The sequence below is a fragment of the Bufo bufo genome, chromosome 4 (assembly GCF_905171765.1).
Source record: "Bufo bufo chromosome 4, aBufBuf1.1, whole genome shotgun sequence".
Classification (NCBI taxonomy): domain Eukaryota; kingdom Metazoa; phylum Chordata; class Amphibia; order Anura; family Bufonidae; genus Bufo; species Bufo bufo.
The window spans coordinates 128,635,089-128,662,579 of record NC_053392.1 but is presented as its reverse complement, the minus strand read 5'-3'; the positions used below and the strand labels follow the sequence as shown (position 1 = coordinate 128,662,579).

At 46.1% G+C, this 27,491-nt stretch overlaps 1 protein-coding gene across 2 annotated transcripts in view; it reads right to left on the bottom strand.

Annotated features, from left to right (window-relative positions):
- LOC120997661 (glypican-5-like) overlaps window positions 1–26,655 on the bottom strand; it is a 363,591-nt gene extending 336,936 nt beyond the window's left edge. The window contains exon 1 of one of the 2 annotated variants that reach the window (XM_040427856.1): window positions 26,204–26,655. In XM_040427856.1, the coding sequence (XP_040283790.1) occupies window positions 26,204–26,354 (151 nt within the window). In that variant the 5' untranslated portion in view covers window positions 26,355–26,655. The remainder of the gene's footprint in view (window positions 1–26,203) is intronic. The other variant, XM_040427857.1, reaches the window with a different exon arrangement.
- Window positions 26,656–27,491: the final 836 nt, after the last annotated feature.

Below are 27,491 nucleotides of genomic sequence, written 5' to 3'. Positions count from 1 at the left end.
TTTTTTTTTTCTCTGCTGGGTGTTGCCATTTAAACCCATTTCTTTTTCTCTGCTTGATTAAGGGGAGTGGCCTGGGCAACCAGGTGCTATAAATTGAACCACTGAACTCTCCCTGAGCTTGCTCTTCCTGAGTATTGCTCTACTAAGTGGGCTTCTTATTAAGTGGAGTTAAAAAAAAGGAGTTGGAAACTAAGGTTGGATATAATTTCCTTGTGTGTTGTTGGCTTAATTCTAGGTAGTCCTTCAACTACAGCAGACAGGGTCTAATTCTAAATCATACTGTTTTACTTTTTTAATGTTGTAATCCCCATTTAGTATGTGTTGCACAATTGACAACGCAGTCCAGTGCACATCTTGCATGATGTATGCAGTCCTGGAACTGCCGTTCGAGGGTGTATATCTTTGTTCAAGATGTGAGCAAATTACCCGTTTGGAATCACAAATCGAGTCTCTAAACGGTTGCAACACTGAGAGGCATTGACAATTTGCAAAAGAGTTTGCTTCTCACCGAGCAAGCACTCTTTGGGGTAGATGAGGGGGAGGGTGAACGAGGGGGCTGAGGAAAGTAAGGTAGCTAGCTGGGTAACAGAAAGCGGGGTAGAGGGAAGAGTGCCAGGGAGGCTAGCCCTGATCTGACACACCCCAACAAGTTTGCACGTTTGGCAGATGAGGGGGATGTCAGTCCAGGGACGGCACTGCTGCAGCCGGACACTTCCTCTGCCAGTCAGGGGAATGTCAGCTCCAGTAAGCAGGAAACCAGAAGAGCAGGGCAGGCCAGACAGGTGCTGGTAGTGGGAGACTCCATTATTAGGGGAACAGATAGGGAAATCTGTCACAAAGACCGTGATCGCCGAACAGTGTGCTGTCTTCCTGGCGCTAGAGTTCGACACATCGCAGTTGACAGATTACTGGGAGGGGCTGGAGAAGATCCAGCGGTCATGGTCCATATCGGAACCAATGACAAAGTTAGAGGTAGGTGGAGAGTCCTTAAAAATGATTTCAGGGATTTAGGTCAAAAGCTTAGGGCAAGGACCTCAAAGGTAGTATTTTCTGAAATACTACCTGTACCATGAGCCACACAAGAAAGGCAGCGGGAGATTAGGGAGATTAACAAGTGGCTCAAGAACTGGTGTAGGAAGGAGGGGTTTGGGTTCCTGGAGAACTGGGCCGACTTCTCTATCGGCTACAGGCTCTATCGTAGGAACGGGCTGCACCTCAATGGGGAAGGGGCAGCTGTGCTGGGGAGAAAGATGGCTAGAAGGTTGGAGGAGTGTTTAAACTAGGGACTGGGGAGAGGGAAATTACATTATAGGAGGGGAAGATAGGGCAGATAGAGACCGGGGGCAATGTAGTGGGAACAATTCAAAAGGAAAGGTGTAGGGTAAAAAAATATACATAAACCTCTCAAATGTATGTATAATAATGCCAGAAGCCTGACTAATAAAACTGGGGAGCTGGAATTAGTGATGTGTGAGGAGAACTATGAAATAGTGGGAATAACTGAGACATGGCTGGATGATAGCTATGACTGGGCAGTTAATGTACAAGATTACAGTCTGTTTAGAAAGGATCGTCAAAACCGGAGAGGGGGAGGGGTTTGCCTTTATGTAAAGTCTTTTCTAAAGCTCACACTCCGTGAAGATATAAGTGAGGGACATGAACATGTGGAGTCACTGTGGGTAGAGATACATGGAGCTAAAAACAACAATAAATTACTAATAGGAGTTTACTATAAACCACCGAATATACCAGAGTCCACAGAAGATCTACTACTAAACGAGATAGACGAGGCGGCAAATCATAATGAGGTGGTTATTATGGGGGACTTCAACAACCCAGATATAGACTGGGAAACTGAAACTTGTATATCTCATAAGGGAAACAGGTTCTTGGCAATAACCAAAGACAATTACCTCTCCCAACTGGTTCAGGACCCGACTAGAGGGACGGCCATACTGGACTTAGTATTAACCAATAGGCCTGACAGAACAACAGACGTGCAGGTTGGGGGACACCTGGGAAATAGTGACCATAAAGTAATAACCTTCCAATTATCATTCAAAAGAGCGTTTCTACAGGGAGGAACAAAAATACCAAACTTCAAAAAAGCTAAATTTAGCCAACTAAGAGAGGCCATAGGCCTAACTAACTGGGACAAAGTCCTCAAAAATAAAAATACAGTCACAAAATGGGATATCTTTAAAAAGATCCTAAAATCTCATTGTGAGAGGTACATACCGTATGGGAATAAAAGGTTAAGGAATAAAAAGAAACCAATGTGGATAAATAGTACTGTAAATAAAGCAATAAATGACAAAAAAAGCATATAAATCACTAAAACAGGAGGGTAGAACAGAAAAAAATAGAACATGTAAAAAACAAATAAAAGCGGCCAAACTAGAGACCGAGAGATTAATTGCCAAAGAGAGTAAAACTAACCCTAAAATGTTCTTCAATTATATAAATGTTAAAAAGTATAAATCTGAAGAGAGCAACGAGGAGAAAGCAAAGCTGTTAAATATTTTTTTCTCCAATGTATTCACTGAGGAAAATAAACGGTCAGATGACATGCAGAATGTAAAAATAAATTCCCCATTAAAAGTGTCCTGTCTGACCCAGGAAGAAGTACATCAGTGACTTAAAAAGATTAAAATAGACAAATTGCCAGGACCGGATGGCATACACCCCCGTATCCTAAGGGAATTAAGTAATGTCATAGCCAGACCCTTATTTCTGATATTTGCGGACTGTATACTGACAGGGAATGTCCCACAGGATTGGCGCATGGCAAATGTGGTGCCAATATTCAAAAAGGGTCCAAAAACAGAGCTTGGAAACTATAGGCCGGTAAGTTTAACATCTGTTGTGGGTAAACTGTTTGAAGGTTTTCTGAGAGACGCTATCTTAGAGCATCTCAACGGAAATAAGCAAATAACGCCATATCAGCATGGCTTCATGAGGGATCGGTCATGCCAAACTAATTTAATCAGTTTCTATGAGGAGGTAAGTTCTAGACTTGACAGCGGCGAATCAATGGATGTCGTATATCTGGACTTCTCCAAAGCATTTGACACTGTACCACATAAAAGGTTAGTATATAAAATGAGAATGCTCGGACTGGGAGAAAATGTCTGTATGTGGGTAAGTAACTGGCTCAATGATAGAAAACAGAGGGTGGTTATTAACGGTACACACTCAGATTGGGTCACTGTCACTAGTGGGGTACCTCAGGGGTCAGTATTGGGCCCTATTCTCTTCAATATATTTATTAATGATCTTGTTGAAGGCTTGCATAATAAAGTATCAATTTTCGCAGATGACACTAAACTGTGTAAAGTAATTTACACTGAAGAGGACAGTATACTACTACAGAGGGATCTGGATAGATTGGAGGCTTGGGCAGATAAGTGGCAGATGAGGTTTAACACTGACAAATGTAAAGTTATGCACATGGGAAGGAATAATGCAAGTCACCCGTACATACTAAATGATAAAACACTCGGTAACACTGACATGGAAAAGGATCTAGGAATTTTAATAAACAGCAAACTAAGCTGCAAAAACCAGTGTCAGGCAGCTGCTGCCAAGGCCAATAAGATAATGGGTTGCATCAGAAGGGGCATAGATGCCTGTGATAAGAACATAGTGCTACCACTTTACAAATCGCTAGTCAGACCACACATGGAGTACTGTGTACAGTTCTGGGCTCCTGTAAACAAGGCAGACATAGCAGAGCTGGAGAAGGTCCAGAGGAGGGCAACTAAAGTAATAACTGGAATGGGGCAACTACAGTACCCTGAAAAATTATCAAAATTAGAGTTATTCACTTTAGAAAAAAGACGACTGAGGGGAGATCTAATTAATATGTATAAATATATCAGGGGTCAGTACAGAGATCTATCCCATCATCTATTTATCCCCAGGACTGTGACTGTGACGAGGGGACATCCTCTGCGTCTGGAGGAACAAAGGTTTGTACACAAACATAGAAAAGGATTCTTTACGGTAAGAGCAGTGAGACTATGGAACTCTCTGCCTGAGGAGGTGGTGATGGTGAGTACAATAAAGGAATTCAAGAGGGGCCTGGATGTATTTCTGGAGCGTAATAATATTACAGGCTATAGCTACTAGAGAGGGGTCGTTGATCCAGGGAGTTATTCTGATTGCCTGATTGGAGTCGGGAAGGAATTTTTTATTCCCCTAAAGTGGGGAAAATTGACTTCTAGCTCACAGTTTTGTTTTTTTTTTGCCTTCCTCTGGATCAACTTGCATGATAACAGGCCGAACTGGATGGACAAATGTCTTTTTTTCGGCCTTATGTACTATGTTACTATGTTACTATGTCATGGAGTGGGGAGGGTGGGAACAGCATGAGAAGTCCACAGAGTGGCCCAATGACAAAGTGTTGAGGTAGCAGAAGCATGAGGAGACCACAGAGTAGTCCAGTGACAGAGTAGTGAGGTGGCAGCAGCATGAGGAGACCACAGAGTGGCACAGTGACATAGTGGTGAGGTGGCAGCAGCATGAGGAGAACACAGTGTGGCCCAGTGACAGAGTGATGAGGTGGCAGCTGCATGAGGAGACCACAAAGTGGCCCAGTGACATAGTGGTGAGGTGGCAGCAGCATGAGGAGACCACAGAGTGGCCCAGTGACATAGTGATGAGGTGGCAGCAGCATGAGGAGACCACAGAGTGGTGATGTGGCAGCAGCATGAGGAGACCACAGAGTGGTGAGGTGGTAGCAGCATGAAGAGACCACAGAGTGGCCCAGTGACATAGTGGTGAGGTGGCAGCAGCATGAGGAGAAAACAGAGTGGTGAAGTGGTAGAAGCATGAAGAGACCACAGAGTGGCCCAGTGACACAGTGGTGAGGTGGCAGCAGCATAAGGAAACCACAGAGTGGTGATGTGGCAGCCCGTAAATAACTGTAGTACAATGTAACTTCACAGCAGAACGGCAATTAAGATGTATTCTTTTTACTATTAATAAACCCCCCCAAAAAAGTAAAACAATCAAAATTCACAGCAGAATGACTAATAGGACGTACATATCTTTCCTATTAATACACCCCATAAATGTCTGTAGTACAATGTAACTTGACCGCAATTATGACATATATTTTTTCCTTTTTTTTTTCTATTAATACACCCCCCCCAAAAAAAAAAAAAACGCCTTGTAAATAACTGTGTGTAGTACAATGTAACTATACCGCAGAATGGCAATTAAGATGCATTCTTTTTACTATTAATAAACCCCCCCAAAAAAAGGTTTAACATTTAAAATTCACTGCAGAACGACTAATAGGACGTACGTATCTTTCCAATTAATACACCCGGTAAATGACTGTATCACACAGAACTTGCACCCTAATAACAAGCAAGGTTTGCTGGAATTAGTGATGTATCATATAGTGCAAACAACCTAAAAGCAGCAGTATAACTTCAATTTGGATCCCCAATTAGTGCAGCAAGGTGTAATAGAATAGCTCCTATTACCAAGTCTGTACACTCCCCTATTGCACCCTGTTCTTTTATAGTGTAGATGATGCCTCCCTATCCTTTCCCTACACCTTGACTAATCTTTCCCTGAACTTCTAAATCAATTTTTCAGCACAATAAAGTCTTTCCTAGCACTGTCCCTAGCGCCTGCTGACGTCTCTCCCTGCACTAAGCACACTGGAAAATAGCTGAATCCAAAATGGCTGAGGCTATTTATAGGGCTGTGACATTACAGGAGCTGGTTGGCTGCTGATTGGCTGCATGCATGGCATTATGGGTGATTCCTCATTTCCAGAGTTCTTTGCTCATGTCCTAACACGTGCAGTAGCCATTACCACGAAGCACAAGGAAATTCGGCTTTGGCGTGAATCAAATTTTTCCTGAAATTCAGATCAAATTCCACTTCGTCAACCTTGATTCGCTCATCTCTAATCATAATGGATCTTTCTGGTTTCCATTATGCAAGACGGAAAACAAAGTCCTGTCAACAGGACTTTTTTTCCGTTCTGCCTAATGTAAACCAGACGGATCCGTTATGATTCCTATACACTTCTATTATGATGGAAAGCAAATCGGAATGCCTTTTAAAGGCTTCCGTTTTTCATTCTGTCATAATAGAAGTCTATGGGCAGCATAACGGATCCGCCCTGGTTTCTGTTATGCAGGACTGTACTCCTGCATAATGGAAACCAGGACGGATCCGTTATACTGCCCATAGACTTGTAATATGAAGGATCAAAACGGAATGCCGTCTTATGGATTCCCTTATTTTCCGTTATAACCATGTTATAATGGAAAACAAGAACGGAATCCATAACGGTGATGTGAATAAGCCCTTACAGATGTTTTCTCCCTCACCTTTGCATGAATTTGGTTAAGAAGGCATCTGTAGATCACGTATCTATGATATTTATGGTCAGCGCAATTGTCTATCTTTGGCTTCAGGTACTGGTTCACAGTGTTGAACATTATAATGTGGGTAGAGAAGATACAGTTGTAAGTACAAGTCCAAGGCCACCCGACGACATGATGTTTCTTAGCATGGGGGTTGTACAATGTGTGCGACCAAAGGAAGACACAACAAGGAGCCCCATAAGTTTTGTGGCTTTTTAATGGCACATCATTGTGCAAAAATCACATTACAAAATAATTCAATGTGAGCAGGCAACTGGAGCATAATAGCTGATTTACACTATAGTGAACTCAATATAAAACAGACTTTAACCCTTAAGGAATTGCATCTTAAAGACAACTCCTGTCAATGAGCACTATTAGGATGTTGGGACCTTCATCTGTAAGTCAGAGTGGAGAGCCGGAGAATGGCTGTGGGGGAAATATTGCACCTTCCCTTGGAGGAATTAGTTGTTTCCTGCGGTTGATGGGAGTCGTAGTGATCAGCTGATCCCTGTACATGATGAGACATCACCCTTTAAACTAGTTGTAGAGTGAGTGAGAGACTGAAAGGACATAGGGCATAAAATGTATGACCCATACGTTTTGTTGACCAACATCTTCAACGTCTTAATACCCAGAACAGCTTTGTCTGCCAACACACGGACAATCTGTTTAATTAACATATGACACTGAACATCTGCTATTCACATGTTAAATGAAGATTAATTAGCCTTTGTTATTCCTGTGTTAAGTGGCAAGGCTGTAGTAGGTACAGCATTTGGGTACATCCACATGGCAAAGCTAGCTGCATGTTGGCAAGCCAGTGCTTTCACAACGATTTTTCTTGTAGTGTGATAAAAATTCTAGGAATATCCCCAGCCTTAGGGTCTTCAGGAGGCAAACATACCCAGAACCCATTAGGGACAGCTCACCCTTGTGCACTCAAAGTACTAAAGAGGCTAGTTACTGCGGTGTACCTCAAGGTTCTGTTCTGGGTCCTAGTCCCTTTAATATGTTTGTACCGTAAGTGACATAGGAGAAGGTTCAGTAGGCAAGGGTTGCCGATGACACAAATGTATGGAGGAGAGTGGATTTTCCTGGAGGTGTCAGTAACATGGAAAAGGACTTAGCTTTACAGGAGAAGTGGGCAAAACAATGGAAATTGCAGTTCACTGTTTCCAAAAGTAAAATAATGAATTTGGGAAGAAGGAACCGCCTGCCTGAGTACTGGTAGTTCTGTGTTATGGCGGGTTTACGCTTCCCGAGAAGCAGCTGATTATCGGGAAGGAATCGTTCCTTCCAAACAAATGACTGCTCGTTCAGTGGGGGTGAAGCTCTGCAGTTACATTCAGCAATCACCTCAACAGTATGAGGATGAGTATGAGGATGAGTTTCTTAGCATGGGGGTTGTACAATGTGTGCGACCAAAGGAAGACACAACAAGGAGCCCCATAAGTTTTGTGGCTTTTTAATGGCACATCATTGTGCAAAAATCACATTACAAAATAATTCAATGTGAGCAGGCAACTGGAGCATAATAGCTGATTTACACTATAGTGAACTCAATATAAAACAGACTTTAACCCTTAAGGAATTGCATCTTAAAGACAACTCCTGTCAATGAGCACTATTAGGATGTTGGGACCTTCATCTGTAAGTCAGAGTGGAGAGTCGGAGAATGGCTGTGGGGGAAATATTGCACCTTCCCTTGGAGGAATTAGTTGTTTCCTGCGGTTGATGGGAGTCGTAGTGATCAGCTGATCCCTGTACATGATGAGACATCACCCTTTAAACTAGTTGTAGAGTGAGTGAGAGACTGAAAGGACATAGGGCATAAAATGTATGACCCATACGTTTTGTTGACCAACATCTTCAACGTCTTAATACCCAGAACAGCTTTGTCTGCCAACACACGGACAATCTGTTTAATTAACATATGACACTGAACATCTGCTATTCACATGTTAAATGAAGATTAATTAGCCTTTGTTATTCCTGTGTTAAGTGGCAAGGCTGTAGTAGGTACAGCATTTGGGTACATCCACATGGCAAAGCTAGCTGCATGTTGGCAAGCCAGTGCTTTCACAACGATTTTTCTTGTAGTGTGATAAAAATTCTAGGAATATCCCCAGCCTTAGGGTCTTCAGGAGGCAAACATACCCAGAACCCATTAGGGACAGCTCACCCTTGTGCACTCAAAGTACTAAAGAGGCTAGTTACTGCGGTGTACCTCAAGGTTCTGTTCTGGGTCCTAGTCCCTTTAATATGTTTGTACCGTAAGTGACATAGGAGAAGGTTCAGTAGGCAAGGGTTGCCGATGACACAAATGTATGGAGGAGAGTGGATTTTCCTGGAGGTGTCAGTAACATGGAAAAGGACTTAGCTTTACAGGAGAAGTGGGCAAAACAATGGAAATTGCAGTTCACTGTTTCCAAAAGTAAAATAATGAATTTGGGAAGAAGGAACCGCCTGCCTGAGTACTGGTAGTTCTGTGTTATGGCGGGTTTACGCTTCCCGAGAAGCAGCTGATTATCGGGAAGGAATCGTTCCTTCCAAACAACTGACTGCTCGTTCAGTGGGGGTGAAGCTCTGCAGTTACATTCAGCAATCACCTCAACAGTATGAGGATGAGTGATGGCTGCTGGAACATCTAGACCTTCTTTGCAAACTCCCAGATAATTTCTAACCAGAATAATAAAAGAATGGCACAACATAGAGCCATAAGAATAGATGCTCCAGAATTGTCATTACATGGGGAATGCATGATCAAGTCAGTAGAGGTCCTTTTTAAAGAACTTATTTTGGATACCCCTGAGGAGAGAAGGGAGAGGGGTGATGTGATTGAAACCATATGTTAAAGGTTTCAGTAAGGCCCAGGAGGTGTTACTGAAAGTGAGAACAAGGAGGCAGAATCTGAAATTAGCTGGTGAGAGATAAAAAGCAATGTCAGTCAGGCCGGACTGGAGCGCAGCGGTTGGGGAGGACGCGCATGAAGAGGCCGGGCGGTGAAGGACTGGTGAGGAAAGGGTTAGGGGTTTGTGGGGGCGGTGTAAGAGGAAGGGCGGGAGTTGCCAGGGCGGCGGGGGGCGTGGCCGGAGCGGAGACAGTGGAAGGAGGCGGAAGTGAGGTCAGTGCGGCCAGGGGATCCAAACGAGCAGGACGTGCCTCAAGATGTCGGCGCCAGGGATGTCCGTGGATGAGATGCTGGAGAGGTTGCGGCGAGAGGCGGAGGTGAGGGGGCCTGGCTGGCTGCAGGAACAGGTGGGCGCCTGCATTGTATCGCCTGCTCCGGCGGCTACCCCCATTGCCAGGGCTGCCCGGCTGCGGCGGAGCATAGCGCCGGCACGCCTAAGCCCTGAAATCACCCCCCGGGCCCGGCGCCGAATAGGGAGCCCCCCTGTGGACCCTCGGCGGCGGAGAGCGGCCGCTCAGCCACCTGCGAGCCGCTCTCGCCGTGGGAGGAATCCCGATCCTCGGCGGGGCCCTGTTGGGAGCGGGACGCCCCTTCCCCCGTTCCCTGCAGCAGGTGACTCGGATGCGGGACCAGGAACGGTGGACCGGCCCAGTCCTTCCTTAAGCGGGCGGTCCACTCGGCATTCAGAAAGGATCCGGGCTCCTCGGGCTGCTCTGAGGGGAGAGGAATACCAGGGCAGGCCCAGAGAAGATTCCAGCAGTGTGGAGGAAGATCCCCTTGCGGCGGTGGGTGCTGCGGCCTCGTCCCGGCGTCCAGCCAGCGTGGTGCAGAGGGTCGTACAGGTGGTCCAGGAGGAGCAGCCGTCGACATCCAGGAGCTTTGATGGTGAAGTGGCGTTACGGCGGGAGTCAGGATCTACGGCAGCGGGAGTCACAGCGCCCGTGGTGCCTGGTGAGATTGGTTGGGGATCTGTTTTAGCCCAGGGTTTCCCGGGTGGGGGGGGTGGGAACATGGGGGAATTTGGTAAAGGTTTGGGGCAGTTTTTGGGGGGATTGGCGGGTTGGTTGTCAGGTATGGGTGCTGGTGCGGGGTCTCCATTGCCGGGCTGGGGGGTGGTGCCGGGTCTAGGGTCAGGGACGCAGGTTGTTACGTCAGGTGCAGGGTCGGTGTCGGTGGAGACGCAGGCGGGGGGGGAGGAGGAGGTGCAGAGGTTGGATGATAGGGCTCGGGGTGAGGTGTACGTGTGCTTTGAAGGGCCGCTAGGGGCTCATTTGAAACAGGAGGTGAGAGAAAAGATCTGGAAGGGAGAGTATGTGGAGATATTCTCGCTGCTCCCGTTGGAAAGGTTTAACTTGGATAGGGGTAAGAAGGACGAGGGAAAAAAGGAGGATGAGGATAAGCGTAGGCATCGATTGATTCCACGTACCTTTGCTAATTGGCTACAGGCGTTTGCCATATTAGCAAGTGTCATTGGGGAACGGGCGCCGGAATGTTGTTCGGCGCTTTTTTGTTACCAAGACGCTATTGGGGAGGCTTATAGGGTGTATGGGGGTGTGGGCTGGCTCCGTTATGACGAGCAGTTCCGGCAGCGTAAGGCGGTGAGGCCTGATATTCGGTGGGATCATAAGGATATTGGGTTGTGGTTGAGGGTGACGGCGCCTCCTAGGGCTGGGCAGTCCTTTCGTGGGGAGTCCGGGGGGTCATCCCCTGGGGCATTGGCTGCGGCATCGGCAAAAGGGTTGTGCTTCCTTTTTAATGAAGGAAATTGCAGATTTGGGGCCAAGTGCAAATTTAAGCACGAGTGCACGGGGTGTGGGGGAGCCCATGGAGCTAACCGTTGCTTCAAAGGGGGTAAGAATAGGGGGGGTGACGGTGCTGGAAAAGGGACGGACGCCGGTGCGGGTGGAAGAGATGCAGGTGTTCCTAGATAGATATCCGGATCAGGTTGCGGCTGGGTTGTTGGGGGATGGTTTTAGGTTTGGCTTTCGTATTCCGTCAGTTGTCACGGCGGGGCCTACGGTTCTTAGGAATCTTAGGTCTGCGCTTGTTCACGTGGGTGTTGTGGCGGAAAAATTAAAGAAAGAGGTGGAGTTGGGGCGGATGGCGGGTCCATTCAAGGAGCCGCCGATTCTGGGATTGAGGGTGTCCCCGTTAGGTGTGGTGCCTAAAAAGGAGCCGAATAAGTTTCGGCTCATTCATCATTTGTCTTATCCAAAAGGTGCGTCGGTCAATGATGGTATAGATCCTGAACTTTGTTCGGTGGTATATACCTCCTTTGATGCGGCTGTAAGATGGGTGAGGCGGTTGGGGCGGGGGACGTTGATGGCTAAGGTGGATGTGGAGGCGGCCTTTAGATTGCTTCCGGTACATGTGGACAGCATGGGTTTGTTGGGTTGTTTTTGGGATGGCGAATATTTTGTGGATAGGTGTTTGCCAATGGGGTGCTCGCTGTCATGTGCATATTTTGAGACCTTTAGCTCATTTTTGGAATGGGTAGTGGTGGAAGTTTCAGGTTGTTCATCCATTATCCATTATTTGGACGACTTTTTATGTTTAGGGCCGGCAAATTCGCGGGTGTGTTCTTTGTTGCTGCACACGGTGCAGTCGGTTTTTGCGCGTTTTGGGGTACCATTAGCGCGGGAGAAGACGTTGGGGCCGGTGACGGAGTTGTGTTTTTTGGGGATTGTTATAGATACGGAGCGGATGGAGTGCAGGCTTCCGCAGGACAAGTTGGTAGATTTGCGTTTGGAGATTGATAGGGCCTTGGTCAGGGAGAAGATTAGGTTGAGGGAGTTGCAGTCATTGTTGGGTAAATTGAATTTTGCTTGTCAAATTATGCCGATGGGTAGAATTTTCTGTAGACGTCTGGCTGCTGCTACGGCGGGGGTGTTAGGGCCGTATCATTTTATCAGGTTACGCAAGGAGTTAAAAGGGGATTTAAGGGTGTGGGCGGAGTTTTTGGGTCAGTACAATGGCAGGTCTTTAGTGATGGCGGAGTTGTGTGATAGTGTGGAGTTTGAGTTGTACACTGATGCGTCGGGGGGAGTGGGTTTCGGGGCTTATTGCCAAGGCCAATGGTGTGCGGGAGTATGGCCGGATTCGTGGGTAAGTCGGGGCTGGGTCAGGAACATGGCGTTGCTGGAACTTTTTCCCATTGTGATGGCGGTAGTATTGTGGGGTGAGAAATTTGAAAACAGGAAGGTGCGCTTTCATTGTGACAATTTGGGAGTGGTTCAGGCTATCAACAGTTTGTCCGCATCTTCCCCGCCGGTGGTTAGGCTGTTACAGTTTTTGGTATTGCGATGTTTGTCGATTAACATGTGGTTGGTGGCAGAACATGTGGCTGGAGTGTCTAATTCTGTGGCGGATTCTCTTTCTCGTTTACAGTGGGAGCGGTTCCGGCTTCTTGCGCCAGAAGCGGAGCTGGAAGGTCTGGAGTGTCCGTCGTGGCTGTGGGGGATCCTGGAGGAGAAGTGATGGGGATGTTGAGGGATTCGTTGAGCCCGGGTACTTGGAGGGAGTATGGTAAGGCGTGGGCGACCTGGGAAACTTGGAACGGAGCCTGGGGGGCTGGTGTTGGGGATGGTGATGTGAGGTTGTTGATGTTGTTAGGGCAGTTGAAGGGCGAAGGGTGGTCGGTGTCAAAGGTGAATCATTTGATAGCGGGGGTAGCGTTTGGCTTTAAGTTGCGGGGGTTGCCGGATTTGACTAAGGGTTTTTTGGTTAGGCAGGTGTTGAAAGGGTGGCGTAGGGGGGTAGGCAGGGTGCCGGATTATCGGAGGCCGGTGTCCTTTGAGTTGCTTGTGCAGATGGGTGAGAAGTTGAGTGGTGTTTGTAGTTCTGGTTGGGAGTTAGTGCTGTTCAGGGCTGCATTTGCTTTGGCGTTTTTCGGTGCTTTTCGCTTGGGGGAGTTGGTGTGTGACAGTGTGAGTAGAGCAGGGGGACTTAGGAGTGAGGATGTGGAGTTAGCGGGGGATAGGGTGTATGTCCGGATTCGGAGGTCAAAAACTGATCAGGAAGGCAGGGGGCAGCGTTTTACGTTGTTCCCGGTGCCAGGTTGTAGTATGTGTCCGGTGCGGTGTGCAGGGTCTTATGGGGCGGGGCTACAGCGTAATGAGGTTCCTTTCCTTAGGCATGAGGACGGCTCCTTTTTGTCTAGGTTTCAGTTCCTGGCGGTTTTTAAGAAATGTTTGAAGATTTTGGGTGTGCCGGTCAAGGAGTATTTTGGTCATTCTTTCAGAATTGGTGCGGCAACTGAGGCAGCCAGGTGGGGCGCCAGTGAGGAGGTGATTAGGAGGATTGGGCGTTGGGAGTCGGTGCGTTTCAAATCATATGTGAGGCCTGCATTATTATAGTGGTACGGTTGGTGATAGGGGGTTGTTAATTTGTTCCTTTTTGTGTTCACAGGTCGGACGGTGGCGGCTTTGGTATGGATTCTGGGGCACTCCTATGTGTTCTGGGGTGCGATCAGAGCAGATGTAAGGCCGAGTGGGCGACAGTTGGGCTTTAGTCCGGAGTGTGCTACGGTCAGATGGTTAGGGGTTAGAGGTATGTTGTGGGGTGGAGTTTTGCGGGAGGTGCATCATTTTGTGCGATTGGATCGTCCTCCGGATGTGTTAGTTTTACATGTGGGGGGGAATGATTTGGGTAAGCGTCCTTTTAGGGAATTGGTCCGTGATGTCAAGTTTGATTTGCTCAGGATTTGGGCGTTGTTTCCAGGGATCATAACAGTTTGGTCAGACATTGTGCCGCGGAAGGTGTGGAGGGGTGCGAGGTCAGTGGAGAGCCTTAATAAGGCTCGGATTAAGGTGAACAGAGCAGTGGGCCGGTTTATGGCAAGGAATGGCGGGGTTGTGGTGCGGCATGAGGTGTTGGAGAAAGGTGAGGGTGCATTTTGGAGAGCAGATGGAGTGCACCTGAATGCGGTGGGTACGGATTTGTGGGCTCTGGGGCTCCAGAGCGGCGTGGAAATTGCTTTGCGTGTGTGGAGGGACGCGCAGGGTTGAGGTGGTCAAGCTGCGCGTTCTTGGAGGCGGGGGAGGTCCTTGAAGTGGAGGAATATGGTGGTACCTGAGGATGGGAGGGCCCCGCGGGAGGGGCTGGACTCTCATTGAGGAGCTGGTAGGAACTAATTACGCGTTCCATCAGTTGCTGCCTCCGAGCTGGGTTCAACGGCTGGGGGCAAGATGGAGACGCAGGTGTTCCAGCGTTTATGGAGTTATTGGGGCTTCTAGGACCTCCCTCGTCATGTGTTAACTTATGTTATATATTTTGTATGTATTCAATAAACGGCTGCTGTGGCCGATTAAATCCAAGCAGTGGTGTGGTGTGTTTATTTCCTGGGTTAGGATGTGGGGTTGGGGGTAGGATGATGGTTGAGCTAGTGGGACTGAACAAATAGCCAGTGCCCTCTTCAAGTCAGGCCGGACTGGAGCGCAGCGGTTGGGGAGGACGCGCATGAAGAGGCCGGGCGGTGAAGGACTGGTGAGGAAAGGGTTAGGGGTTTGTGGGGGCGGTGTAAGAGGAAGGGCGGGAGTTGCCAGGGCGGCGGGGGGCGTGGCCGGAGCGGAGACAGTGGAAGGAGGCGGAAGTGAGGTCAGTGCGGCCAGGGGATCCAAACGCCCACCCACCCGACCCTAGTGGAGGTGGATTGAGGTGAGCGTTGTTGTGTTATATGTCGCGGCAGTCGTGGAGGCGGGGGAGGTCCTTGAAGTGGAGGAATATGGTGGTACCTGAGGATGGGAGGGCCCCGCGGGAGGGGCTGGACTCTCATTGAGGAGCTGGTAGGAACTAATTACGCGTTCCATCAGTTGCTGCCTCCGAGCTGGGTTCAACGGCTGGGGGCAAGATGGAGACGCAGGTGTTCCAGCGTTTATGGAGTTATTGGGGCTTCTAGGACCTCCCTCGTCATGTGTTAACTTATGTTATATATTTTGTATGTATTCAATAAACGGCTGCTGTGGCCGATTAAATCCAAGCAGTGGTGTGGTGTGTTTATTTCCTGGGTTAGGATGTGGGGTTGGGGGTAGGATGATGGTTGAGCTAGTGGGACTGAACAAATAGCCAGTGCCCTCTTCAAGAAAATATTACTTTCTGAAAGAATAGTAGATGCTGGGAGCAAGCTTCCAGCAGATGTGGTTGGAGAATCTGTAGTACGTGAAGCTAGCCGTTCATAAACATATATCTACCCTAAGATAAAAATGAAATAATATAAGGACAGGCTAGATCACTGGTGGCGAACCGATGGCACGGGTGCCAAAGGCGGCACTCAGAGCCCTCTCTGTGGACACCCACACCCTAGAAAAAGTCTATAGTATACCAATATGTCTTAGACCTTTCCTGCCATTCATCAGCGCAGGGCGCACTACGAACAGCGCAGGCAGCGCACTGAATGTAAGCAGGCTAATGTAGCTAAATGATAAAGTACATGGAAGAAATACTATACTGGACTGTAGTATTCAGGGTAAATTGCTGTGTTAGCACTTCGAGATAAGGGTCCATTCACACGTCTGTATGAATGGTCCGGATCCGTTCCACAATTTTGCGGAATGGGTACGGACCCATTAATTTTCAATAGTGCCGGAACGGATTCAAACAGCACACTATGTGCTGTCGGCATCCGCATTTCCGGATCCGCAATTCTGTTCCCGAAAAAAATAGAACATGTCCTATTCTTGTCCGCAACTGTGGACAATAAAAGGCATTTTCTATTATAGTGCCGGTGATGTGCGGTCCGCAAAATCCCGGTGTCCGTGTTTTGCGGATCTGCAATTTGCGGAACGCAAAACACCTAGGGATGTGTGAATGGACCCTAAATAGGTGGGTTTTGGGTTGCAGTTTGGGCACTCGGCCTCTAAACGGTTCGCCATGACTAGGCTAGATGGACCATGTGGACTTTTTCTGCTGTCACTCCTCAATGTTTCTATAAGATGAAAGCCATGATTAGAGTAAATATAGAGTTACTTTAAGGTCCATCAACAGCAACTAGCCTGCTTATTCACGTTTTTTTGATGGCAAAGCATGAAAAGCAAAAACAGCAAGATAGGTACATTTTTGAGAGAGTTCATGAAAAAAATGAAGGCTGTTTAGTTTACACGTGCGTTAATGTCTATATATGTGTGTGTATGTACATGCTGAGCAAAGCTTTCTGAACGTGATCAAGGAGAAGCATGTATCACACAGCTTACAAGAATGCGCTCCACCTCTGTAAACCATTCTACGTGAGGTCTTTATATCGTACATACACCCTGCCGATTCAGACCTCCTAGTGAATATAAGTCACTTTGAAGGCTTGCCAGACTCATTTATGTTCACAGTCACTTGTGGAATAGAAGAATGAAAACCTTAAATCCTTAAATGACTGTCATGGGATAAAATGGAAAAATACTTATATTTATTCTGTGTTAAAAGGGAAAGACATATCACCTGCTGCACAGAGTAAGGCAGAACTCCAGGAACGGGTCCCATGTGAAGCTGCCTCATTGAAAAATCATTGGAGTTCAATATCACAGCTGCAACTATCCATACTTTTTAAAGGCTATGGACAGCTATGACATAGCATTGATTCTGATATATGTGGGTTACCTTAAGATCAAAAAAATCTAATTTAGATATTCTGATAAGTTGTTTGCAAAACTCCTAGTAATGCATACTGGCAGTGAGGGGTGTGTGTCCTGGATGTTGCTGCCTTCACCAGCTCTCATCTATCAGCACAGCTTCATTCCTGAACTGATTTTCTCTTCTACAGCTCATAAGGAATCCTTTTTTTACTTCTGATGCTGAGGTGCATGTGAATTCCCTCTCTCCTCCCTGTCTACACAGATACTCAGCCTGTTTGACTCTCACCCTGCACCTGTGTGCTTTGTGTGCTCTTTTCCCTATCTATACTCTGACAAAGTATAGCCTGTGTGATCTTCCCAGAGGACTTGGATGCTTTCCCCCTCTCCACATTCTGGTCTGCCATGTACAACCTCCTCCCCTCCTTGCTGCTGTCAATTACACTGGGAGAAGGGATGGGGAAAGCGGAGAGATCCAATACAGCCAGGAGCACTGCACTGTAAGACCTATGTCAGAAGCAGCACAGCCAGCTAAAGTACTGTATGTACAGGAGTTACACAATTGCCTATAGCAACAAAATGAGATTACAGTTTTTATGAATTCCACTTAGAAAGTTGCTTATTTTAGCATTTTTAAATCTACAGCATGTTCACTATTATAGCTAGAGATGAGCGAATTGAATTCGATCCGAACTTCAGGATAAATTCGATTCGCCTAGAAGCCGAATTTCCTCATGCTTCGTGTCAGTGAATCGATTTAACCTGAAATAGTATAAAAAACAAAAAAATTCTAACTTACCTCCTCCATTTGCTTGTGACGGGCCGCCAGCCTCCATCTTGCTTAAAGATCTCAGCCGAAATCCCGTGCGGCGCGAGATTACGTCATCACCCCGGCCGACGTGAAGACGTCCGTCATACTTCACCATGCCAGCCGGCGTGATGACGTAATCTCGCACCGCACGGGATTTCGGCCGAGATCTTCAAGCAAGATGGCGGCGGCGGCCCGTCGCGAGCAAATGGAGGAGGTAAGTTTGATTTCTTTTTATTATAAATTTTTCACAGTTTTTACACTTAGATGCTGCGATCATGTATGAACGCGGCATCTGAGGGATACAATAACAGGGGCGGTGCTATCGCAGCTCCCTGTTATTGCACCCGCTACTTACAAAAAAATGCGCATTGTGACGAAGTAATTCGTCACTAAGCGAATTTTTTTGTCAAATTCTGTGAATCAGCCGAATTGAACTTTCAAGAAATTCGCTCATCTCTAATTATAGACTTATTGTACAGGTTGACATTCGCTGCAGAAATCTGACTTTCTGCTCTGGATTTCTGCTGTGGATTCTGAGATAAATGTTGAATTTGACAGCTGTTTGCCACATGGCAGCTGTGGACACCTGACATGACATCAGATGTGACGTCAGTGCATACAGAAGGACAAGAGGGGTGGGGACAGAAGAATCAGACCAGTATGGGAAGCTCTAGTGGAATCAGTTTGATAAGTATATCAGTTTGGTAGGTATATTGCACCGTTTGATGTTTTTTATATCTAAAACCAAATGCAAAAATTGTAAGATCCTGGAAACCCCTATTTAGAGGGTTATTCTCAACACACAAATGAATTGTATATTACTTAGGACATATCATCACTTTTCATTACTGACTAAACTGACGGCAAAGTGATGTGCCATCACTTTGTGTGATGAGAATAACCTTGTAAAGAATTTTCTTTAAGTCTATTAGAGTTCTTTAAAGGGGTTGTCAATGATTGCTGTTTTTCCCCCCCCTCCCACCCAGCGGTACCTGTAAAGAAAGCTATACTTACCTGTTTCCTTCTACTCCATTCTGGCTCCCGGGTCACATGTGTCACCTGCAGTCAATGACTGACCTCAGCGATGACATGTCACCAAGTGGTATGTCTTAAATGTAGAGCACCGCACACTGTAGTTGCCAGTGCCAGCAAGGACTTGTCAGTCGTAGCAAGTAAAATAGAAAATTGCGGCACACGGCTGTCACGGCCTTCCTCGGCGGTCTATTATCTTTCAGTGGTTTCAATGCGATCTCTGCGCTGGATAGACCGCCGAGGAAGGCCGTGACAGGCTGAAACGTCCGGTCAAATATTCTAATATCCAGAATTAATTGCGCTTCAGAGATTTCACTGGATCATGAATTCTATGTGATGCGATATGAATAAAATGCCTTAAATTGCAAATGAAGAGCCGTGTGCCACAATTTTCTATTTTACCAAGTGGTATGTGACCCAACAGTGATGTGATGCTTCGTGACATGTCACTGCTGAGACCACTCATTGACTACAGTGGCGCACATGACCATGTTTATATGGAAATTGACAGATGGGGACTGGAAGTCCACTGAATGCAGCTGAGGATCCACAGAGCTGGAATGGACCAGTGAGCAGCAGCTAAGTATAGCTTTCGTCACCGGTACTGCTGGCTGGGATGGTGGACTTAAAAAAGAATTCTGGAAACCCCTTTAAAAGACACTAATTCACTTAAAAGACTCCAAGAACATTCACTGAAAGGTTTTTTTCATCACACAAGTGATGGCACGTCATTATGGTATGCCATCACTTTCTAATCGGTGGAGGTTCTGGAAGTCAAACTATAGGTTCTCATCGGTCAAATCTATGAGGGTACAGTCACACGCAGAGTTCTTCCAGACATTTCTGATGAAAAAAGATTGAGATTCCTCACTGGTTGATACCTTTTAATGGCTAACTGAAAAGAGGACAAAATTGCAAGCTTTCGAGGCTACTTGGGCCTCTTCATCAGGCGTCTCTTAAGACAGTATCTGAAGATTCACGTATTTATACACCAAAGGAATAATGAGGTAGATGAGAGGTAGAACACGGTACAAATATATACAGTCAGGTCCATAAATATTTGGACAACGACACAATTCTAACATTTTTGGCTCTATACACCCCCACAATGGATTTGAAAGGAAACAAACAAGATGTTCTTGAACTGCAGACTGTCAGCTTTAATTTGAGGGTATTTACATCCAAATCAGGTGAATGGTGTAGGAATTAAAACAGTTTGCATATGTGCCTCCCACTTGTTGAGGGACCAAAAGTAATGGGACAGAATAATAATCATAAATAAAACTTTCACTTTTTAATACTTGGTTGCAAATCCTTTGCATTCAATTACATCCTGAAGTCTGGAACGCATAGACATCACCAGACGCTGGGTTTCATCCCTGGTGATGCTCTGCCAGGCCTCTACTGCAACTGTCTTCAGTTCCTGCTTGTTCTTGGGGCATTTTCCCTTCAGTTCTGTCTTCAGCAAGTGAAATGCATGCTCAGTCGGATTCAGGGCAGGTGATTGACTTGGCCATTGCATAACATTTCACTTCTTTCCCTTAAAACACTCTTTCGTTGCTTTTGCAGTATGCTTTGGGTCATTGTCCATCTGCACTGTGAAGCGCCGTCCAATGAGTTCTGAAGCATTTGGCTGAATATGAGCAGATAATATTGCCCGAGACACTTCAGAATTCATCCTGCTGCTTTTGTCAGCAGTCACATCATCAATAAATACAAGAGAAGCAGTTCCATTGGCAGCCATACATGCCCACTCCATGACACTACCACCACCATGTTTCACTGATGAGGTGGTATGCTTAGGATCATGAGCAGTTTCCTTCTCCATACTCTTCTCTTCCCATCACTCTGGTACAAGTTGATCTTGGTCTCATCTGTCCATAGGATGTTGTTCCAGAACTGTGAAGGCTTTTTTAGATGTCGTTTGGCAAACTCTAATCTGGCCTTCCTGTTTTTGAGGCTCACCAATGGTTTACATCTTGTGGTGAACCCTCTGTATTCACTCTGGTGAAGTCTTCTCTTGATTGTTGACTTTGACACACATACACCTACCTCCTGGAGAGTGTTCTTGATCTGGCCAACTGTTGTCAAGGGTGTTTTCTTCACCAGGTAAGGAATTATTTGGTCATCCACCGCAGTTGGTATCCGTGGTCTTCCGGGTCTTTTGGTGTTGCTGAGCTCACCGGTGCGTTCCTTCTTTTTAAGAATGTTCCAAACAGTTTTTTTGGCCAGGCCTAATGTTTTTGCTATCTCTCTGATGGGTTTGTTGTGTTTTTTCAGCCTAATGATGGCTTGCTTAACTGATAGTGACAGCTCTTTGGATCTCATCTTGAAAGTTAACAGCAACAGATTCCAAATGCAAATAGCACACTGGAAGTGAACTCTGGACCTTTTATCTGCTCATTGTAATTGGGATAATGAGGAATAATACACACCGGGCCAAGGAACAGCTGAGAAGCCAATTGTCCCATTACTTTTGGTCCCTAACAAGTGGGAGGCACATATGCAAACTGCTGTAATTCCTGCACCGTTCACCTGATTTTGACGCAAATACCCTCAAATTAAATCTGACAGTCTGCAGTTAAAGCACATCTTGTTCGTTTCATTTCAAATCCATTTTGGTGGTGTATAGAGCCAAAAATGTTAGAATTGTGTCAGTGTGGACCTGACTGTATATATTTTACTTTTACAGACATTTCTACTATTGAAAATCAGTTCCACATATCTGAATGGGATTACTTTTGGCAACACCTCGATTCCCGCAAGCCTCGTTCAGATGAATGTGACTAGAGCATAAAGTTCTGCAACAAATCTGTCACCAGCGCATTCAGTCTATAAAACTGCTCTAGCTTTATCTGTTTCTAGAAAAGCTCATACAGGGGTGCTGGCAGCAATGACAGCCATATTGAGATATAACCTACAAAATGGCTAAAGAAGGCTCACAACTTACATTTACTGATGGATTTTTTATTTTAGGTGTAATCTATGTCATTGTATCAATCTATCTTTCAATCCGATCTATCGAATATATCTATTATCTATCTATCTATCTATCTATCTATCTATCTATCTATCTATGTTCTATCTATCTATCTATGTTCTATCTATCTATCTTGTCTGTATCTATCTATCTATGTATCTATCTATCTATCTCAAATCAAGTCAGCTTTATTGGCAGGACTAAATACATTTTAGCATTGCCAAAGCAAAAGGGAAATAATTGTGTAGGGTTGGGGGGTGGGGACACATCCAGGGTGGGGTTATAGGAGTCCATGGTATATCAGGCTCTTCTCAGTCCATGGCAGGCAGTAATATATTGTGCTGCTATGGCCGCTGTGTTTTCCTCTTCCCCCAGCAGTATGCAGAGTTTCTCCTCCTCCTCCATGGAGGTGAAGTCTGGGCAGAGATCAGACAGTCTCCTGAAGTGAGTCTCTCTCACTGCTGAGTATTTGGGGCACCGCAGCAGGAAATGAGCCTCATCCTCCATGGCCTCCTGGTCGCACTGCTGGCACAGTCTGCTCTCCCTGGGCTTGTACCTCTGTCGGTGACGCCCGGATTCAATAGGCATGCTGTGGGCGCTCAGTCTGTAGCGGCTCAGGATCTGTCGGTCTCTTGGTTTGGGGAGTTTCTCCAGATATGGGGCCAGTTTGTACTCCCTCTGCAGGCTCTGGTATACTGTCAGCTTCTGTGATGTTCGTATGTCATTCCTCCAGACGCTAATATACTCCTCTTTACCCTTGTGTATCATCCTCTGGATTTCACCCCTTGCCAGGCTGTATTGGTTGGTGGCTTGGGCAGGCTGGTTTTGGGTGACTTGTTGCAGGGTCCTTTGTTTTTCTGGGGCTTCTTGGTGTAGCAAGGATTTATGGTAGGAGCTCGGACTGCTGCTATGCAGATGGGCTCTGAATGACAGCGCCTTCTTCTGGACAGCAAAGTAAAGTGGGAATCTGCCCAGTTCTGACAGGCACTGTTTGAGGTGCTCCTGTGAACCTGGAGAAAGTGTTTGCAGAGTTCTAGATGGAATAGTTCTGTTGGCCCAGAGTCCCACTTTGCGCAGTCTGGGTATATGTCTGGGCCCCAGACTTCGCTGCAATACAGGAGGATTGGGGTGATGATGTTGTCAAGGATTTTAAGCCAGATGGTCACTGGTTCCCTAAGATGATACAGACGCCTTCTGATGGCATAGAAGGTTTTGCTCACCTTGTCTTTCAGTGTTTCCATGGCTTTCTTAAAACTCCCTGATTGGCTGATTTCTAGGCCCAGGTAGGTGTAGCTGTCAGTTTCTGAAAGTGGACAGTTGTTTAGCAGGAAGGGAGGACGCCTGGCTGCTTTCCGGTTTCTTTTCTGGAACACCATGATGTTGGTTTTCTTTGGATTGATTAGCAGTGCCCATGTGTTACTGAACTTCTCCAGGATTTTCAGGTTATCTTGGAGACCTTTCTCAGTTGGTGAAAGTAGCAGAAGGTCATCTGCATAAAGGAGAAATTTCACCTTGGTGTCATGGAGGGTGAGACCAGGTGCTGTGGAGAACTCCAGAGCCACCGCCAGCTCATTGATATAGATGTTAAACAGGGTTGGACTGAGGCTACAGCCTTGTCTGACTCCTCAGCTCTGCTGGAAATAAGCCGTTCTCCTCCCATTTACCTTCACGCTTTATCTGTTCTCAGTGCAACTTCTGATGACATCATATGTTTTTCCGCCTATTTCGCTTTCAAGAAGTTTCAGGAATAGGCCCGGATGCCACACTGAGTCAAAGGCCTTGTTAAAGTCCACAAACCAGGCATAGATCTTTCCATGCTTTGTATTGTGGACATGGCTCTTGATGAGGCTCTGCAGTGTGTAGATGTGGTCCGTGGTGCGGTGGTTTGGCATGAAGCCTGCTTGGCTTCTGCTTAGGATGTTGTGCTGGGTGAGGAAGCTGAGGATCCTCTTATTCAGGATAATGATGAGTTTCCCCAGGTTGCTGCTGACGCATATCCCTCTATAGTTGGCTGGGTCGTACCTGTCTCCGCCCTTGTGTATGGGGGTGATGATGCCCTGGTTCCAGCTCTGGGGGAAGTAGCTGGCACTCAGCACAACATTGTAAAGTTTTACTAATGTGGCCTGGATACCTGGCGGGCTGTATTTGATCGTTTCTGTAAGGATACCATCTGGGCCACTGGCTTTTTTACTCTTTATCACTGAGATCTTCTCTGTTATCTCCTGCGTTGTGAACGGTGTGTCTAGAGGATTTTGGAGATCTTAGATTTTTTTCCTCCTTATCCTTCAGCTTTTTCGTGATTTATTTTTGTTCTGGGCTTTGGTCTTACCACGAGATGGCTTTTTAAAGATCCTTGAAGTACTGGAGTTAGATGTTGCCGTTTTGGATGTGGAGGTTGGTGTTCTTGCTGGTTTTGTCCATGGGCTTCCATAGTTCCCAGAAGGAGTTGTCCTGGAGAGCATCTTGGAGTTGGAGGCGCTTGGTTGAGATGTTGCCTTGCTTTTTCTTTCTGAGGATGGTTTTGTATTGCCTTTGTATGTTGTTGTAGGCTTCCCTCAGACTGGAGTTGTTCGGATCTTGGTGTTTCCTATTTGAGGCCATTCTTAGTGCCTTCCTTAGTGCCATCTTTACACTCCGGTCGAACCAACTGTTGGGTTGTTGCTTTTTTGGCCTTTTGTTGCATCTTTTGAGGTCAGACATTTCCTCCATGTTGTAAAGTATATTATTAAAAGTCCCTTACCGCGAGATTTACTCCTTCTGGGTTCAGCTCATACACTTTACTATGGAAGTTGGAAGTTATGGAGCATCTCCTGGATCTCTGTGCTGTTTATGGTCTCCATATACTTTGGGGCTGACATCTTGGACCATTTAAAAGATGGAGGTAGGCTGAAGAGGCCGGTCTGCTGTGATGTTTGTGCCGGTGGTTTACTTGTGCATTTAATGTATAGGAGCAGTTGGTTGTGGTCTGACAGGTGTGTCTGTGGGGTGACTATGAAGCCAACAACATTTTTTGGGTCCATATCTGTGATGGCATAGTCTACCAAACTGTTACCTACATGGGAGTTTAGGGTATATCTACCAAGAGAGTCTCCCTTGGTGCGGCCATTGAGAATATGAAGTCTGAAGCTTCGACATAAGTTCAGAGGGGATATGATAGAAACTTTTAAATACATAAAGGGAATCAACAAGGTAAAAGAGTAGAGAATATTTAAAAGAAGAAAAACTGCTACAAGAGGACATTGTTTTAAATTAGAGGGGCAAAGGTTTAAAAGTAATATCAGGAAGTATTACTTTACTGAGAGAGTAGTGGATGCATGGAATAGCCTTCCTGCAGAAGTGGTAGCTGCAAATACAGTGAAGGAGTTTAAGCATGCATGGGATAGGCATAAGGCCATCCTTCATATAAGATAGGGCCAGGGGCTATCCATAGTATTCAGTATATTGGGCAGACTAGATGGGCCAAATGGTTCTTATCTGCCGACACATTCTATATTTCAGCAATTTTCTGCCACTTTTATTTACTGTGCTGTCATAGCTGTTCCTCTCGGTGTGCACTGAGCTGTCACAGTCAGTGTCTGCTCTGAATCTATCTATCTATCTTGTATCTCTCTATCTATGATCTATCTATCCATCTATCTATCTTGTATCTATCTATCTATCTATCTATCTATGATATATCTATCTATTTATCCATCCATCTATTTTCTATCTATCTATCTATCTATCCATCCATCCATCTATTTTCTTTCTTTCTATCTATCTATCTATCTATCTATCTATCCATCCATCTATTGTCTATCTAATCTATCTGTGTAATCTATTAAATCTATCTATGATCTATCTATCTATCTATCTATCTATCTATCTTGTATCTATCATAAATCTATCTATGATCTATGTATCTATCTATGATCTATCTATCTAGCTAATCTATCTGTCTGATCTATCAAATCTATCTATCTATCTATCTATCTATCTATCTATCTATCCATCCATCCATTAATCTATGATCTATCTATCTATCTATCTATCTATCTATCTATCTATCTATCTCTTATGTCATTACATATTCAGCTTGTGGCCTTGTATCTGCTGACCTCGGCATTCTGACATAACCCCGTGTACAGACGCTCACAGGTCCTCGCACTGCAGCCCTTACTGTATATAATCTGAGAAATCCCCTGTAATCCTATTACTGCAGATATCCACATGGGATGGCACCAGTACACCAGGCACATGAACTTTCTGTCCAAACCCCTCATTTGACCACATACTGTAGGTTTGTCTTGCTGGTGTCTGTCTGTACACCTCACCACAGAGCAGATTCTACGCTATATATGGGAAGCAGTGACTACACTGCAGATCTGACACCTGTATATAAACACAGATGTAGCAGAGCTGTCAGCGCAGTGATGCAGCTGTATCCTACGTTACACATCAGCCTATTCAGTTACACGACATTATAGATGCAAGGTGGCATTAAATAGGATGCAATAAACCGGAATAAATTGTACTCACCCTCAATTGGTACCTCAGGCACCAGCCGACCTCTCCCGACCTGGTGAACCTGGAACGCCGCACGCACCTCATGACAACTTGGGGGGCGCTCGGATGGCATTGATGGCACCAAACTGAGGAGCAGGAGAAGGGACAGAAGCAACATGGGCATCTCACCAAGCAAGGGGGAACACGCAGTGTGCACCGACCTCTATATACCTATATACCGCATCTATCTGCCAATGTTTCCAAGACTGATGCCTACACTCCTAGGCAATGCCACATGCCCTCACTGTACCATGCACAACATGACAGAATATGCTCCCCAGTGCCAGGCCTGGTGTGGGCAGTGGGTGACACCTTTGTGTGTAGTCCAGGCGTCTGTTTATTTGGCTGCCAGCTTCATCCTGTGCAGTCTCAGCCTGCAGGACGGCTCCCTCCCTTACTTCTGTACTTGTGTCTCACTTCATGCCTCCCTCCAGCATGCTGATCCTCAGCCCCTCCCTGCCTCCCTCTCTCCTCATCCCCCATTCACTCCTGGCCATTTAACTCCCCCCTGTCCGCTGTCACCAGTCAGCTATCCTCCCATTACTGAGCACTGCTTGGCTCACTGTCCCCATCAGCTGGACATATGTCACTCCACTTCTTAAACCAATGCCCTGGGTCCAGGGCATAGTGACTCAAGAAAGGTCAGAAAATCAACCGAAGGTAATGAAGATCACAACAGGAGGAGCAGCATTCGGTGCAGCAGATGAAGTACTTCGCATGACGCAGAAGTAATTCAATTCAGTCCTGTGGACGGGCACATCATCCAGTTCTTGCAGAGGCGGAGGTCTGAAAGCTTTTCTGGCTGACCAGTACAATAGAGACGTAGTCTTGACAATCGCAAACAAACAGCCGGCGATTCATTTCTATTTCTCAGTCGTTAAGACTCATTGGCGCCTCGCTTAGGACTCATGCACAAAAATGTATTTTGCCTCCGAGTCATTTCCGTTTTTTTTTTTTTTAGGTTTGTATACGGAAACATTTATTTCTATGGGGCTTAAAAAAAAAAAATACTCCATGTGCATTCCGTGACCGTATGTCCACATGTCCAAATCCGCAAAAAAAAAAATAGAACATGTCCTATTCTTGTCAACGGAATTGTTACACTGGATCCGCAAAAAAACTGATGCAAAACAGACGTCACACCGCAAAATACATACGGTAGTGTGCATGAGCCCTTAGGGTTTCTCGATTTTGGCCATGACAGCTGTCAGGCGACCAAAAAATTGCAGCATGGCGGCGCTGCCATAGGAATGAATGAAGT